Source organism: Chelon labrosus (assembly GCF_963514085.1).
Source record: "Chelon labrosus genome assembly, chromosome: 14".
Lineage (NCBI taxonomy): Eukaryota > Metazoa > Chordata > Actinopteri > Mugiliformes > Mugilidae > Chelon > Chelon labrosus.
In genome coordinates this window covers 17956726-17972728 of record NC_140347.1, presented here as the reverse complement: position 1 = coordinate 17972728, position 16003 = coordinate 17956726, and the positions used below count along the sequence as shown (strand labels likewise).

The 16003-nt window shown below is 40.5% G+C and overlaps 1 protein-coding gene across 1 annotated transcript; it reads right to left on the bottom strand.

Moving 5' to 3' along the window:
• Nucleotides 1-4809: 4809 nt before the first annotated feature.
• Nucleotides 4810-11397, bottom strand: LOC311499783 (adenylate kinase 7-like; the record flags this gene model as incomplete). Its single annotated transcript, XM_084560905.1, has 19 exons — nucleotides 4810-5326; nucleotides 6077-6154; nucleotides 6258-6416; nucleotides 6495-6712; nucleotides 7224-7421; nucleotides 7507-7578; nucleotides 7664-7792; nucleotides 8151-8247; nucleotides 8416-8544; nucleotides 8746-8886; nucleotides 9341-9418; nucleotides 9564-9654; nucleotides 9734-9822; nucleotides 9913-9996; nucleotides 10174-10284; nucleotides 10369-10463; nucleotides 10548-10662; nucleotides 11074-11232; nucleotides 11314-11397. 18 exons carry the CDS (start codon nucleotides 11395-11397, stop codon nucleotides 6119-6121), a joined length of 2085 nt encoding a protein of 694 aa, XP_084417031.1. The 3' UTR covers nucleotides 4810-5326; nucleotides 6077-6118.
• Between the last annotated feature and the right edge of the window lie 4606 nt (nucleotides 11398-16003).

Sequence of the window (16003 nt, the reverse complement as noted above, 5' to 3'; positions counted from 1 at the left end):
ACACAACATCTATTGCATGCATCTTGGAAGAGGGTTTCCTCCTCAACAGCTTCTCCTGAGGTTTATTCTCATATTGTTTTTACCATTAAAAGAGTTTTTTTTTCTTATCGAGTGTCTTCCTTGCAGTGATGGGAATAACGGCGTTAATATTAACGGCGTTAAAGGTGTTATTGTTTTCAGTAACGGGTAATCTAACTTATTACTATTTCCATCGTTACAACGCCGTTACCGACAATTAAATGTGGTGCGTTATGAAGTGTGAAGTGAAGCAACTAAGAGAGCTCCGGTAGCGGACGTCACCCTGCACCAGCAATCACAACACCGCCATACTCTCAGGAAAGCGCACTTTGCTAAATACTACTCGGTTGACAACAGCGAGCAACTAACTCCTTCCTCCCTGCATTTCCACTCCTGCTTTCCCTGGATTAAACCTGGTTCTGGTCCATCTCCCTCGACCTGCAAATCTGCTCCCACCTGCTTCCTCTGTCTTGACAATAAACCGGTTAAATCACCACAACCACTGGCTCTTGGTTTGTGACAGAATTAGTGTCCAATTCCTATCGGCAGGCATGACAACTATATAAACAGACCTTACTTGACTTCTAGTTTCAGCATAAATTAACAAACTACACTTTTTTTGTTCCTGTCTCGGGGCCAAAACTAAGAGAAATCTGCATATTTGTGTTTCAACAATTTTAATATTTCTTTACTTTTGTCTCAAGTTGCCCTGTCAGACCAGTTTGGAGTCAAAGACACATTTCAAAGCACATTTTCTTGTGACGTTCCATGTCACCGCGTCCTCCCTTGAGAAATTTACAACATATTTCCTGTAATAGTCACCGACGCCGGGTTGCAGACCTCTAATCTGGCTTGACGTGGACAACGTAATTTTGGAAAAGTGGTGAAAACCGCATCTCCAGCGCCAAACGCACGGACAACATGTTGGTGGAAACACAGTGACGTTTGACCCCTCATGGGTGACCGGTTTACACGCACAGTAAAGCGTGTCTGCACACAGACACAGACGCATCGCTATGGACTGAGCTGCCATGTCGGTTTCATTATCCAACAAAAGCAAACACTGCTGTTGAACACTGGTTGGTAAAGTGTGTGTGTGTGTGTGTGGCTCTGGTGTGAGGGAGGTCAATATGGCAAGCACATGGCGTTGGAATGATTTAACAAATTCCTAAAGTGTGAAGACAAGATATGTAGAACTGCTTGTGGTGTCTATGGTATTTGTGTGTGTGTGTCAAACAATCAGATGGTTCACTTCACTTCCCCGTCCAGTTAGGGCCATGGCATGTGAGGTGTGCATGTGTGTGTGGTCCTTTTCTAATATGTTCAACCACCAGCAGATGTTACGGTGACCACCAAGGGGGCGGTGCATGCTATTTCCGTCGTGTACAAGGGTGGTAAAGGTTGTTGTGACTGGAGGCCTAGCAGATAAAACAACGTGGCAGAGACCACCTCAGCCCTCAGTCGCGCTCTTACTTAAAACTGCACACTCACACTGTTTTTCAGAGTCCGTTACGTTGACTTAAAGGGAAGTCTTCGTCGGAGAATATTATGCAACGATGACTTGGAGTCAGGTCCCCACACATGCTCTCAGAAGCCGTGTGTGCAGACTACCGGGCACCACGGCTAATTTTAACTCTTCCTCTTGCTTGTTGAGGGTGGACTGCTGTGTGGAGAGGATGACGGCTTATTTCCTGCAAACATACACAGAATGAAACTGGTGAAGTGGTGTTGGATGTGACAGACACAGTCCTGGTTGCGAAGCTTAAAGGGAAAGCCTTTGAGAAGTGTTGATGAATAAAAGATTTCCACCTTCAACTTTGTATATTTCAGCCGTCTGAGTCGACGCCCTGAACCGCAGAATGAGACTTTTCTTCTTTCAGGTGAAACCTCTCTCTTTCTCTCTCTCTCTCTCTCTGTTCCACTGTATTACCGTTGTCCTGGACTCAAGGTTTTCCACTGGAGAGCCGCCATCATGGTGGACCAGACAGTGACCTCCGGCAGTTGGCGGTGACGGCTGATTTTGGACGCCAACACTCAACCTTTTTATGTATTTTCTTATTCATAAAGGAGAAGGGGTGAAATTAAATCTTAATTAATCTTCTGTCTGTGGTTCAGAAGTAATATTTATGGTGTTTCAAAGATTTCCTGAAAAGAAGTTTGGAATTTTTTTGCGACTACCTGCATATTCTTAACGTTAAAACTCTATTTATTGTAATTTTTAATGTCAACTTTACTATTAAAGCTTAACTAAGAGTACATTTTAATGTTGTTAGTGACTGGAGGAGTGAAAAGGTAGTGGCATTGCAAGTAAGTTTACAAAGACGGTTATAGTATTGAAGTATTGAATATGAGAGGTATTTTTCCCAGCTGTGGGAAAAAAATAATGTTTTCCAAGCAAATACAGCTTCAGTTATTTACTGCACATTCCCTGCATTTCTTCAGACTTCTCTTGACGGCCAGGTGGCTGGAGTTTGACTGAAGTGTTATCTGACAGGTGTGAACAATAAATTGCAGTGATACGTCTATGAGAATCATTTACCAAAACTTACCAAAGCTACACAAACTGTGTTTTTTAAACGTCAAGCCTGCTCCATTGAATAGAAGGACAAATACGTCTTAAAAGAGGGATAATATCCTCCTCTCACTGTGGCAAAATACTGGACTTTGGGGTCCAGTAGAGAGCTCAACCATCCATACATACTGTAGTCATGAGTTAAGGGAACTGGGGGCTCTTTTGGCAGGATGTCTCGTCATTTTCTCTCCATAAATATGAGAGTGGACGTCAGTGACAGAGCTGGAGCGGCTCCCTGCAGAGGAAATCTGTCATAATTTACTCCTGCCAGACCACTCTGACTCTCACTGTGTCACTGCCAACACTTTTATCGTGGCTGATTGGAGCGGCCTTTTCACCCTCCTGCTAATTATAGCCTCCCTAAACCCTCGTTACTCCAAAACACATGATTATTCACCATAAAACAGTGTTTACGGCTGTAATGTTGCTGCTATCACTGTGGCAATACTCACTTGTTAAGGTTTTGTTAGAATTTCATTGTGGTTAAAAACCCAAGACATCGTGACAGGGATGTGAGAACACTTTCCAGTACAGTACAGACACATTCAGATGGATTCTTATCCTCATAAGTCAATATACATTACATTAATACTGTATAAGTCACACACACAACCTGTATCTCTGCATTACATTAACACTCTTTGTTCGTCAATGCACAATTCATGCAGAATCTCTACAGTCCCTTTTTGAAACAGTTCCTTCTTTTTTTATATCATACTACATTTGTTCTTATTTCCTGTTTCAACTTGTGTTCATTGCACCAAGCGACAAGTCTAACTCCTTGTATGTGTGGGCATACGTGGCAATAAACACGATTCTGATCCTGATTCTGAAACGTGAGAACTGCTAGCTTCAAATGCTAAAGGTGTACGTCAGCTGCTGCCTTGATTCGTGAGCTTGGTGTTCGAGAGGTAACATCAGCCATACTGTAGACCTTACTTAACGTAGGAAATGTATTGCAAAGGAAGCTAAATTAGGATATATTAACATTTACGAGGTTGTCAATAGCTGCGTGTTCATATGTACTTTTATTTTGAACACATCCTAATGTCAAAGCAGCATTTTTACATGGCCAGTCACTGATATCTCGTTTCTATCTTTTACTATTAATCAACTCCAGCAAGCACTTGCACACATGCTCCCAATTCATCTCCCCAGCAGACACTGTTTCTACCCTTTAGCTACGAGCTGCCCCTGCCTTCCTTTTTGGACGTCTTTCTTGCTTGTTTTCCCCTTTTGATTGTTTGGTCTGACTGTCTGCCAGCTGCAGATCTTTGCTTTGAATAATAAAACTTCTCCTATACAAGCTGTGGAATTGAGTTGAGCAACTTGTTTTTGAGTCTCCACTTGGGATCTAACATTGTAAGGAAACTAGTGCTGCATTCCACATGGAGATGGTCACGCTTCCGTGCAATCTGCTCACTTTCATGGGTCACTGATCCATCATGAATACACTTGTGTTTTCCCTACAGTCACAAGTGAAAACGTAGCTGCAGGTTTACAGTAGCTTTAGGCGCTTCAGCTTACTATTTGCAATGGATTGTAATAAAAAGAAGTGTGAATGGTTGTCTGTCTCTCTGTGTTAGCCCTGCGATAGACTGGCGACCTGTCCAGGGTGTACCCCGCCTCTCGCCCGATTACAGCTGGGATAGGCTCCAGCAGACCCCACGACCCTTAACAGGAACAAGCGGTTACAGAAGATGAACGAATGAATGAAACTCTGAATTACGGAATCAAACCCAGAACCCTCTTGGTGTGAGGCATCAGTGCTAACCACCACACCATTGTGCCACCCAGATTGGTTTATTTGCCAAGCGAAATTATTGCTCTTTGCCAACATCCATCGGTTATTGTAGAGGGTCGCAGGAGGCAGGAACTATCCCAGCTGGCATTTGGTAAGAGGCAGGGTGGATGGGTTCACCAGTCCCACACAGAGAGACAAACAACTATTCACACTCACATGCATACCTACAGGCAATTTACGGTAAGATCAAGTATATTGTGGGAGGATGCCAGAGCATGCAGAGAGAATCCACACAGGCACAGGAGAGCATGCAAACTCCACACAGAAAGGTATGGTGCAGATTTGAACAGCCTCTGTTTCGCCTGTGTTTGTGAACTACATTGTTAATGTGTGAAATGTTGTGGTTACAGATTATCTACTGAGTGAATTCAAAGGCCCAGAGTTTTCTGTTACTCTGATCACCTCCGTTCAATTTGAAATAAAGTATGAACTGTCTCAGTCGGGATGAATAACTGAAAACATGCACCGTATGAGCATTTTAGTGGTTTTTAATGCTCCTTGTATGAGTGTGGTTTTTAACCAAACTGATGTGGTTTGACTAAAGCCATAGAAACAAACCTAAAGCTTTGCAGTTTGTTTCCTGTACGTTAATAAAAAAATGTTTCTACTCTTGTCATGATTACTTTTCCATATACTATGAGTGAGCTTACAGACAGATCCTCAGTCACAAACAAACTACAAGGACAAACTGCAGACACCGGTTTGTCTTTAATGACCACAACAACTGGAGCAACACATTCTTACTTTATGACTCCTTTTACAACAATGTCAGAACAAAGGCCTTCACCACAGACAGACTTATTTATTCAGCACAGCACGGCAGTGACACACTGGTTTCACTGCACCGTCTTATTAAGCATAAACTCTGTAATCCATATTATTGCCTGTCTCTCCTTCATCTGTGAAGTTAATAGAAGGACTTCCTGCTCCACCTAGTGTTGGAAAAGCAGATTTAAGAAGACAGAGGGCCTTCAGATTTTACACCAAATGTTTCTTTCACGTTTTTTAAGTTTCCTTTTTATAATTAGCAATATTCAGCCGGATAGATCCAGTCGATTTGAATAAAACTTCCTCATCCAGAGCCTTACACAACATGAAGAGCACCGTGTTTACATGTTTCCTGGATTAAAACCAGCACAGTTCTTCTTCCAGTAAGTCTCAAAAACAAAGTCTGAGCTGAGTCAGCGACCAGATGGAGGCTCAGAGAAGACAGCGCTGTAATGAGTGGAAACCTGAATGGAGTCCTGTAAACAGTTTGGTGTAGTTTATCACAGGACAGCAGTGATGCATTGTTTTGGTCTTTTCAGTGTGTTAATTGTAGCCTCAGTTTGTTTATACTGGAAAATAATATTGTAGTTCTTCCTGTAAAAGATCAAGGTGTCAAGGCCTTTAACCCCCACCCCCGATAGAATAAATAATTCTGTCAGTTCTGACTCTTGTACTTCTGCTTGTTTATTGGTTTTAAGTAACAGTAATAGTTATTAAATATTTTACTGATGAATGAACAATGTAGAACAGGATATGCATGTACATACGGTACCTCAGCCTTTACTGTATTTTTGTGCCTTTATCGGCTTTGCAACAAATAAAATTGACAGTTGTGTGAATATAATCAATCTAATCTCCATCTTTTCATATTTCTTATGAGGTTGTAACAAAGTTGCTTGTAGAAGAAACCGAACCTGAACATGGAGGCTACTTCTACGTCTTCAGTGGAGCGACAGTCATTCGTCTTGATTGTTCCGTAAAAGATATTCAGCCTGTACATGACAAGACAAAAATCAACAGAGTTACCTGCTGTGTCAGTTTGCTGATGTTCGTTTTTATTAAATATGAAAAGATCTGTTTTAAATGTGTAAACACCAAGAAGTCGACGGGGTCGTCTGGTTTGATCTTGCAGCACTCTGCCATGGCTTCAGTGAGTGAGGGCATCACATACTTCATCAGGTAGTTCCTCAGAGGAAGAGAATGAGCTTCCAGCAGCTCGTCCTCCTGTCGCCTCACCTCCGACAGGTTCTTGTGCTGAGGGATTAAATAATTGGACTGTTAGCGTGCATCAGTTATAAATACTAAGCCATGCATACTTTCCTCTGAGCTTACCCACTCCTCATACTGAGCAGCCATCTCAGCCAGTGTGGCCTCATTCCTCCGTTTCCTCTCAGCCACCTCTGCAGCCACTTTCTGCCTCCTCTCTTCCTCTTGCCTCCTGTCCTCCTCCTCCAGCTCCTCTGGACTCGGGCCATAGTTCTTGGGAACCCCTACCATCTCTGTGATCTTCTTCAAAACATCTGTGTACTCCGGATCATCTGTACTGACCTCTGGAGGGGAACAAGTCACACTTAAGGTTAAAACCTGAGCTGTTGAAAACTGAAATCTGCCATAATGCACACACAAAGGTAAAATGTTTATGTTTTTTTTCCTGTGCAAACACGTCTACAACATCTATTGCACGTCTTTCTGTCATGAAAGAGAGATCACTGCCCATTTGGTCTTCCTGAGCTGTGAAGATTGTTGTTTGTATCCACATCAAGGAACTATTTAAATGAGTTACAGGACCAGTAACGTCACAGCAACTCCAGATTTTTTTCCATTTGTTTTAGTGCAAAGAAGAACAAGTTCATTAGGAGAATGTTTACACTTAATGAACTATCCTTTAAAAAAAAAGAAATTGCAGTCTTCTTGCACTTTACAAATTCATGGTGTGGGCCAAATTAGACCCTCTGGCGGGCAGCTTTTGGCCCACGGGACGTATGTTTGACACCTTTGATAGCTTGACTTTTCTGACACCTGGTGGCCTAATATCCAACAATGTGACTTCAAGGGAAGTACCGATATGTTCTGGGTGAATCTCAAGCTCGTCAAAGTAGTCCACCAGCGTTTCCTCTGCGTCACTGAGTTGTCTGTATCTCATCAGGCGAGGGAGGAATTCATCCTCGGTGTAGCGCATTTTCTCTGCCACGCTTTCTGGAAGTCCTTGTACTCTGTTTGTCAGGAAATCATCAGATGCATCCAGGGCAAAAACATGCTCTAAAAAAACATACAGAGGTGTTTGAGTATTTTGTAAGTTAGTTAGATTTTAGTGATGAATTGGTGTCAGAGGCACTCAAGCAACCTGGAGTGATCTTCTTGTTGTAGACGGGTGTTTTCACCATCAAATCCGAATCCTGGTTCTCCGTATCCTCATCTGAGCCATAGAAACACACACATAGACTTTAGCAAAAAGCCTTACTAAACTTCACACAACAAATACGCTAATGGATGAAACTCACCAGAGAAAATCAGCTTTGCCTGCTCATAGGTCTCGGGGAAGCCATCGATAACAAATCCTTGGTTCTTGCATTGTTTGGAGTTAAGTTTTTCTTGCAAAATTTCAAAAACTAGATCGTCGGCCAGTTGACCTGATGGAGCAAAACACTGGTTTGACTCAAACACCAAGAGACTGTGTTGGATGGACTGTGAAAACCCTTTCTTTGACCTGAATAGTACTATGTGACAAAAGCACAGTTTAATTCTATCCTGAAATCTGTTACTGCTCATCTCTCCTTCACACTCTTACAAGCGAAATAAAAGTATGTCTCCTATTTTTTTTATAGCTTAGGATGATCCAATTAAAATTTTTAGACCCAAAGTTTGAAGTAAGACAAAATGAATGTGAATAAAGGTTTGCAGATAACTAAAATGTAATGTCTATTTTATATATTTGTTTAGCATGATAGAGTTGTTTTAATCCTTTTCGCCTGTGCTTCTTTGACCAACCTTCATTCTCTTCCATGCTTTTGTTAATATTTTCCAGTTGTTTCTGTGCAGCAGCTGCTACTTCATTCTCAGGGTCAGTTTCATTCACTATCTCCTCCTGTTACAGAGACAAACATCACAAATGAGCATGTGTATTTCACGTGTCATCGCTGATATAAGTGTCCATTTCCAGCTCACAGATATTCATCACGTCTCTTGTTTACATGAAGAACTTCCACAAGGGGGCAGTATATTTCCTCTCGTTACAGGACAGAGAGGAACTAACCAGCTGTGTAATCTTTTCTTCAGCGACCTCCTTGATCTTGATGTGGTGTATTTGGTAATGATGGCAGAGTTTCTCTGCAACTGTGGTTTTCCCCACAGCTGGAGGTCCAACCAGCAAGATTCGAACTGGCTAAAGAAATAAATAGAAAGAGGGAAAACTGCATTCATAAATAAATCATGATGGTCTATTCAAATCTTTTCCTCAATTACTACCACTTCTTGGACCACTCTTTAATCTGAGCCTTCATAGTTAAACAACTTCTTCAGCAGCTTACAGTTTCATGTATACAGTATCTATCGTATGTTTCACTGGAAGGACTTAAACACTCACAAGCAGCTGCCTGGTGTTTTTGTATTCCTCCACAATGTTCTCCATGTTTCCAACCATCCCAGCTTCAGACGTCCATTGAATGTCCTTTATGAAAAAAGCATCCATGCAGAGGTCGATTTTTAGGTACTCCAGTTCCTCTGGCTGGAAAGGGGAGAAGTAATATGTTTTATATTAAATATGTCTGAGTGAAATGTACGTTAACACACTGAAGAAGGGCAAGATTATGCAGGTAATAATTAGAAGCACAATCATTTCTTTGAATCATGTCTAATAGCAACTAAGGCTACAACAGCAGTCCACTCAAATACTAATTCAACCACGTTTCTCATCTTTAATGAGTAGTAAATGTCCAAGTCAGCTAACATTTACAAAGGGGGAAGCATTTTCCATGAAGCAGAAGATAAGTATTTAAAATTTCACTTTAAGGAGCTTTTGAGAACTTCAGCTCTAGGTTCTCATTTTTGGGGAAAAAAAATCATATTATAGTGATAAATATTGGGTGTTAAAGCAACTTAACAATGAAAAGAAATCTGATTAACATACAGAGTTATAATCCAGACAAATTCTAACTCAATCAATAACTCACATACTGTACCTTAAAAGCCTTCATGGCGATGGCCTCCTCTACCGGTAGTTTGTGAGTTTTCTCTGGCCCGAGCACATTACTTATCATCTAAAGAGTTTAACAACAGAGAGGGTTGTTTATTGTGTTATTTTTTTTTTGCACAATTGTGTTTGCTCATTCCGTCTTCTTGCACAAGCTGGATACTTTTTATTCCAAGTACGTGAACCACTTTCCTAATACTACTATAGCTTACCTTAACAATGTCCTCTAAAGTGTTCTTGGAGTCATCAACCGCAAGTATGTACTTTGACTTTGGCTTGAGTTTGATGATGTTTTGGATCACTCTGTAAAAGAAACGCAATCAAATACACGGTTTCCAATTTTACAGTATATTAGTATTAAAGTAAAGTCAATTAAAATCACCCTCCAAGGTCATAAACGTGGATCATGGGAATGTGATTTGTGCCCTCCCCAAATATGGGAACTTCTGGACTCTCCATCAACCAAGACAACTGTTAGAAAATACAAATGATGTATTGTTAGTATAGATAAGAACGTGTAGTATAGTGCACCACAGAGGCTATTATTATCTTAATACCTACCTTGAAAAAGTAATGAAAGAGGTTCTCGCCTTTTCCGTACTGAAGACCAGCAGCTACAACATAACCTGTGAGTTTGGACTTTTTCTGTAAGTTTGAAAAGTTTGAGGACAATTGAATTTATTTTTCAGACACTCCTATCACAACATCTTGTCACTTAAAAGCAGCTAATCATAAAGTTAAGACTACACTAACATATAATGATGGCCTGAACTGCTACTGTTGTGCTGGAAATGGAGGTTTTCATCAATGTAATCTACTCACTCCTCGAGCCAACTTGAGCACAAGTTTTTCCAGATTGTTGTGGTTTCTGAAGCTGGGGTGAGGCCTTCTCCTCCTGAACTCCTCCTCTATTAGCAGAGCATCTGCCTCATCCTGACGATTTAAATTACAATCACGTCATGTTTTTAAGGAACGTGACAAGAACAGCATTTTGCCGACAATCTCTCCAGTGCTCACCGGATTCTCAGGTTGGGTCAGGGCCCACGTCATGACGGTGGAGACTAAGATGAACATTTTCCGAGACTCGGAGTTCACCATCTCGGCATGAAGGGCTGTTTGTAAAAAGAAGGAACTGTAAGAGATGAGGGCACCATTAACACAGCTGACCAAATTAGCAGCCTGCCTCCCATCCTTACTTGTAAGTGCCCATGTTGCCTCTTCGACCTCCTGTTGTGCGGCACTTTCCGAGATGTTGTACACCACCACATCACACTTCAGAAGGTGTGGTAAAAGCTCTTCTCTGCTTGGCGACTAGCAAAGGAGATTATAAACCCTGTTAGACAGCTGCTTTTCTTTACATAATCCAGAAATAGATTCAGCTCAAATTGAAGTCTTGCAATTGAAACTTAACAAAATGTATGCTTCGTTAAACATTCATTTGCACTGAACCAATGACATATCTACTGAATCTTCCTCTGTAGTAAGCTTAGAAGAGTTACCTTTATTATGAGACAAAGAAATTAAACTAATAAATCCAATATACTTTATTTTAAGGATGACATTGTTGAATCAGGTCTCTACAAGTTGATTATATGCATGAAATTAAGTCAAGTATTTAAATGCATTTAATGCCCTTTATACCTCAAACCTGCACAGTATTCATTTAATGTACTGTCTGAGAATATTTAAGCGTTTTAACCTTTATTTTTAAGTCTAACTCACCGTATACCTCTCCAGCAGAAAGCTTGACTTTTCGCCCTTGGAAGGAGAAGATGACACAGTTCCCACCACCTGGTAAGCATGTTCGCCTCCAGGTGAGGCCACCTTCTCTTCTGCTTCTCCTTCCTCAGACGACTCATCAGCTACGTACGTCGACAAGAACTGCTCAAAAGGGTCAGAATTAACTACTGCAATGACAGGAATATTTCGCTGTATAATAAAATCTGACTTCTGCGTCCTCACCTTGGCGATGTGTTTAGAGGAATATCTGTCCGCGCCGCTGACAAAAATTCGTTTGGGGCGAGTTTGTTGCTTTTTGTCTCCCATTTTAAAATTGTCTGCTTTAAATTTACCAAAAAAAACAAAAAAAAAAAAAAAAACACGTACCACTACAGTATCTATTTGCACAACATTAATAGCTAGATGCCAGTTTCGTCAATAAAACACAGAAAAGCTTCTTGATTGTCGTCTTCACCGTTGCTACGGACTCATAACGGTTGCTAAGGCTCAGCCAAGGAAACCGTTGAGAATTTACGTAGATTACGTAGGATGGAAACGTAATGCGTCACTTCACGTGAACCGTCGTTTTCAACAGACAGCGCTCTCCTGAAACAGGAAGCAAATCTTTTTAGATATTTTTCATATTTTATTTTATTTATTTATTTTATTTATTTATTTATAATAATACTCTCTGTGCGTGGTATTGCTTTATAACCTCAGTCGAAGAAATGCTAAAACTTTTAACTGAATTGTTCTGTTGAAATAAAATGTAAAAAATGTACTTTTTACATTTTAAACCCAAAACAAAACATATTTAAGATTTTATTACGTAATAAACTCTTTACTTACATCATACAGTGTATAGGAGCAATATGCTGTTAAGACGGTAAAGATGAAGCTTCATTATTCTAGTAGTTACATCAAATTGTACTGGTTAATATTAATGAATAGGTGTGATATTTTAAATGTCAATTCATTTAGTCCCTTCAAACTGTACTGTAAACGATGCAGCAGTGTTTAAAACAGAATATTCAACCAAATATGCAAAATGTGAGAGAGTTCGGGGGTTTACAATTGCACACTGCAGAGTTACAGAATAGATGTAACCTCTGAATAAACATGCCTGTGATATAAAGCCTTAATATATGGTTCACACGTTGATATATCTGATGTATTTTATTTTTTAACATGGTGTCACGATAACATTCCTACTGCAATCCTTCCTGCAGCGACTGCCAATTTAACGCTCAATATCTTCCTAATAAACACACACACACATGCACAAGCTAGCTGCCCCCATGGGCCTGTAGATCCCCTCACAGGGCAGAACAATGGAGCGATGACATGGAAACTTTCAGAGCACCCCATATATTTATAGAGCTGACATTATCTGAGAAACTGCTGGCAGTGCTTGATAGTGTGCAGGGTACACAGGTCTCAGCACTCAGTAAAACACACCCCGTCATATATTCAAAGCTAAGCGATACTGAAGGAGGCAGTTCAGAGGATGATTGGCTGGTCCTTACCATGTATAGTCACACATAACTTCTAATTATCTAGCAAACTCCAACAGGACAATACATTAGTGTGATACTTAATTATTTCCTTAATATCATTTCAGTTAAAGAAGGACAATTAAGTTTCAGTTTTCTGGATAAGTCAGGGAATATTCGGGAGTAGTACATGGAATATAGAAGGATATATTTTAAAAAACTGTCCATAACAAAGTCTGATGTCTTTTAAATCCAAAGTTAATATCACTATAAAGCAGAAAAAAGGGAATACTCACATTTCAGAGGATGGAACAAATCAGTTTAACTGTTTCCTGTTCAGTTTCTATTAATCGACAAATTGGTTAATCAATCAAATGTTTCTGATGATTTTATAACATTTCTACTATATTTTCCACATTTATTTCCACAATTATTTTATGAAAGATTGTTATACTGTAGTTTAGTTGAATGGCATGTAACTGTACTGTAACTGCAAGTTGCCAGTTCATTAGATACATATAAAAGTAATAAATCTCACCTGTGACATTTTTATGGAAAGTAATTTAGCTTTATTATTTTAACTGATTATTTTAGATAATGTAGCTTGAAGTGCTGTCTGTCTGTCCGTCTGTCTGTTTTGCATCTCTTTACTCATATGTAATGATTTAAAATTCCTATGTGATGAATCTCTCGTTAACATCTCAACCGACACGCAGTCTGTCAGACTCTTGCTTAGCCATCAGCTGTCTGCAGCAGGCATGCGGAACATCACAGTAACGCCGGCGCTGTCGCCAGGAGCACCACGGCAACGCCAGGAAAAGAATACTGATCATTGTCAGGGGATGTTTCTAAAATTTACTCCTTGTCAGCCGCAAAGTTTTGGAATCGGCAACCGTCTGCTGTTATGGAAGTGTGCAAAACAGGCTAAACAAACAAACAAAAAATCAGTTATCTTCACGCATCTCTTATTTTCTCTCATTCTGCTCTTGTTCTCATGAAAATCAAATATGAAAATATGTGGAAAGTAATCGCACACTAAGAATTGTGTAATTTCTCTTCATTCAAGTTGCCAAGATTCGAGCAAAACATATTCCTGTATGGTCCACCTTTGAAGAAAATATGCCATAAAATCTTTCTTTTCTCTCTCCAAAACCATGTACTGTAAATGCTCGAATGACAAACAAACCCCTGTCTACGTTAGACAGACTGTTAAGAAGCAGTTGTTGCTAACAGCTGCACAAGAGTGTGCATATGTGTTGGAAGTGGTGGTGGTGGTGGTGGTCGGGGGGGAAGCTGGTGGAGTGCAGAGGGGGCAGCTGTCAAGACAGACAAACCGTGAGCTTCCTACATTCCCTTATAAGGACGAATGTCCCTCTAAACCTTGACCCATCTCAGGCCAATCTGCTTTATCCTGATAAAGACCAGGAGATGAAGATAGGACTCTGCCAAAAAGTGCTTCTTTGACTCGTGGGGAAGTGTTGACAAAACACAGCAGCGGCTTCACCCAGGGACTAATAAGATGATTCTGCCTCAAACTTTTCACTTTCGACCATTTACACTGGAAACACGTAGACGTGATTAATTATTAACATAAAAACACTCGTACTGAATGATTCATTCAAGTTTAGGTTGGTTTTTGGTTTTATTTGGGGTGAGTTTCATTTATTCACCAAAGAAGACTGGTGCTTTGCAGTAGGTTTGGACGGTTACCAATGATGCAAAGTAATTAAATACATTTACTCAAGTCTATACTATACTACATCTGTTGTCATGGTCTCATCAGCCTGCCCAGTCTTAATGGAATCCTGCAGTTTTCCACTCCACCTGAATGAACAATTCTCCAACCGGCCTATGATTCCTCTTACATTTTCAAACTGCCATGTAACATCATCAGTGTGTATCATAAGATTCCACACGCTTTAGTCAGATATGTGTATCTATGACAGATGTATGTTTATCTTGCTGTTCTCTTCTCTCTTTCTTCTGTCTGTACCCGGCTGGCCTTAGGCAGATGGGTCCCTCCATATGAGCTCAAGGTTTCTTCCTGTTAAAAGGGAGTTTTTCCTTGCCACCGTCGCCTTCAGGCTTGCTCTGGGGGTTTCAGGCCGGGTTTTGTAAACCGCCTTGAGACGATTTGTATTGTTATTGACTCTATATAAATAAAATTGAATTGAATTGCATTGAAGTACTTATGTACAGCAAGTACAGATTTTGAAGTACTTTATTTGTTTCTCCTCATACTTTCCCTCCACTACATTTTAAAACCACTTTATTCATTTAGAAGCTTCAGTTAATTCTAATATTACAAATTTGCAAACAGATATATAACTAATTAAGTTCACAAAGATATATTATGAAGCAACATTAAAGTACATCTCATGTTGTAAAATTATAGTTGGTAATAATTTGAACCACTTTTCTTTGGATACTTTACTTAAGTTCATCTTTGCTAATATCTAGATGTTTTTTAATGCATTACTTTTGCTTCTGACTTCTTATACAGTTAAGTAAATAATCCGAAAACTTCTTCAATGGCCCATAGTTGCTGCAGACCATCATAGGGCAAAGGACCTCTGAAGCTCATGTGCTACCTCTGCTGCTGCTGCTGCTGTAAAAAATTATAGAAGCTCTGCCGTGGCCAGAGGAGCAACGCAGAGTTCAGATATGACCACATGTAATCTGTGTGTGGTACAGCTAACATAAACATGGGTTTCTCATGTCTGTTTTGCTTGTTGGTGTCATATGTCATACTTTTACTTGTCTTTTTTACATCAGTCACATACTATGTTTTAACCTTTTTACATGAAAATCTGAAAGTCTGTCTTTACTCAGAAAACACTCTCATGTGTACTGTAAAACCATTTTGGTAAAAGTTGAGAAACAGGTGAGAGATCTCAGCTATAGACACAAAATCTGTGCAAAATAACTGAGCTAAACGTATAACATTAGCAGAAGAAATGGCAAAGACTCATGATTTAAAGGTCCTCTGTTATGTAAAAACCTGGAATAGAAATAGACATGTAGGTTAGTAGTGTTTCTTTCTGAGGTGCATTACAGCACATGGCTACAAATGGAATATTTCACAGTGTTGTTGGTGGAGGGGGCGGGGGGTATTTACATTCTTACTGCAGTCGCAGGGGCCTCATAGGGCTCCAGGACGGGGATATAGGAAGTACGAGGTGACGAATAAGGAGCCCCAGCTCTCGCCGTTCTACCCCCAGTGTGCTGTGATGTGCAGCCACTGGCACCTGCCGCACTCCACTTCCCTAAAAGGAGACACTGGAGCCAATCAGAGCCGAGCACCGTTGTTCGTCGTTCCCTGCCCAGGCTGTCACAGTTATCTGTCGTCTGCTGGAGGTCTGGCCCCCGGGCCTGAGCTCCCTCCCACCGCCTCCTTCTTACGATATTGCCTCTCAGCTGTTTGGCATGTTTTTGCCCCC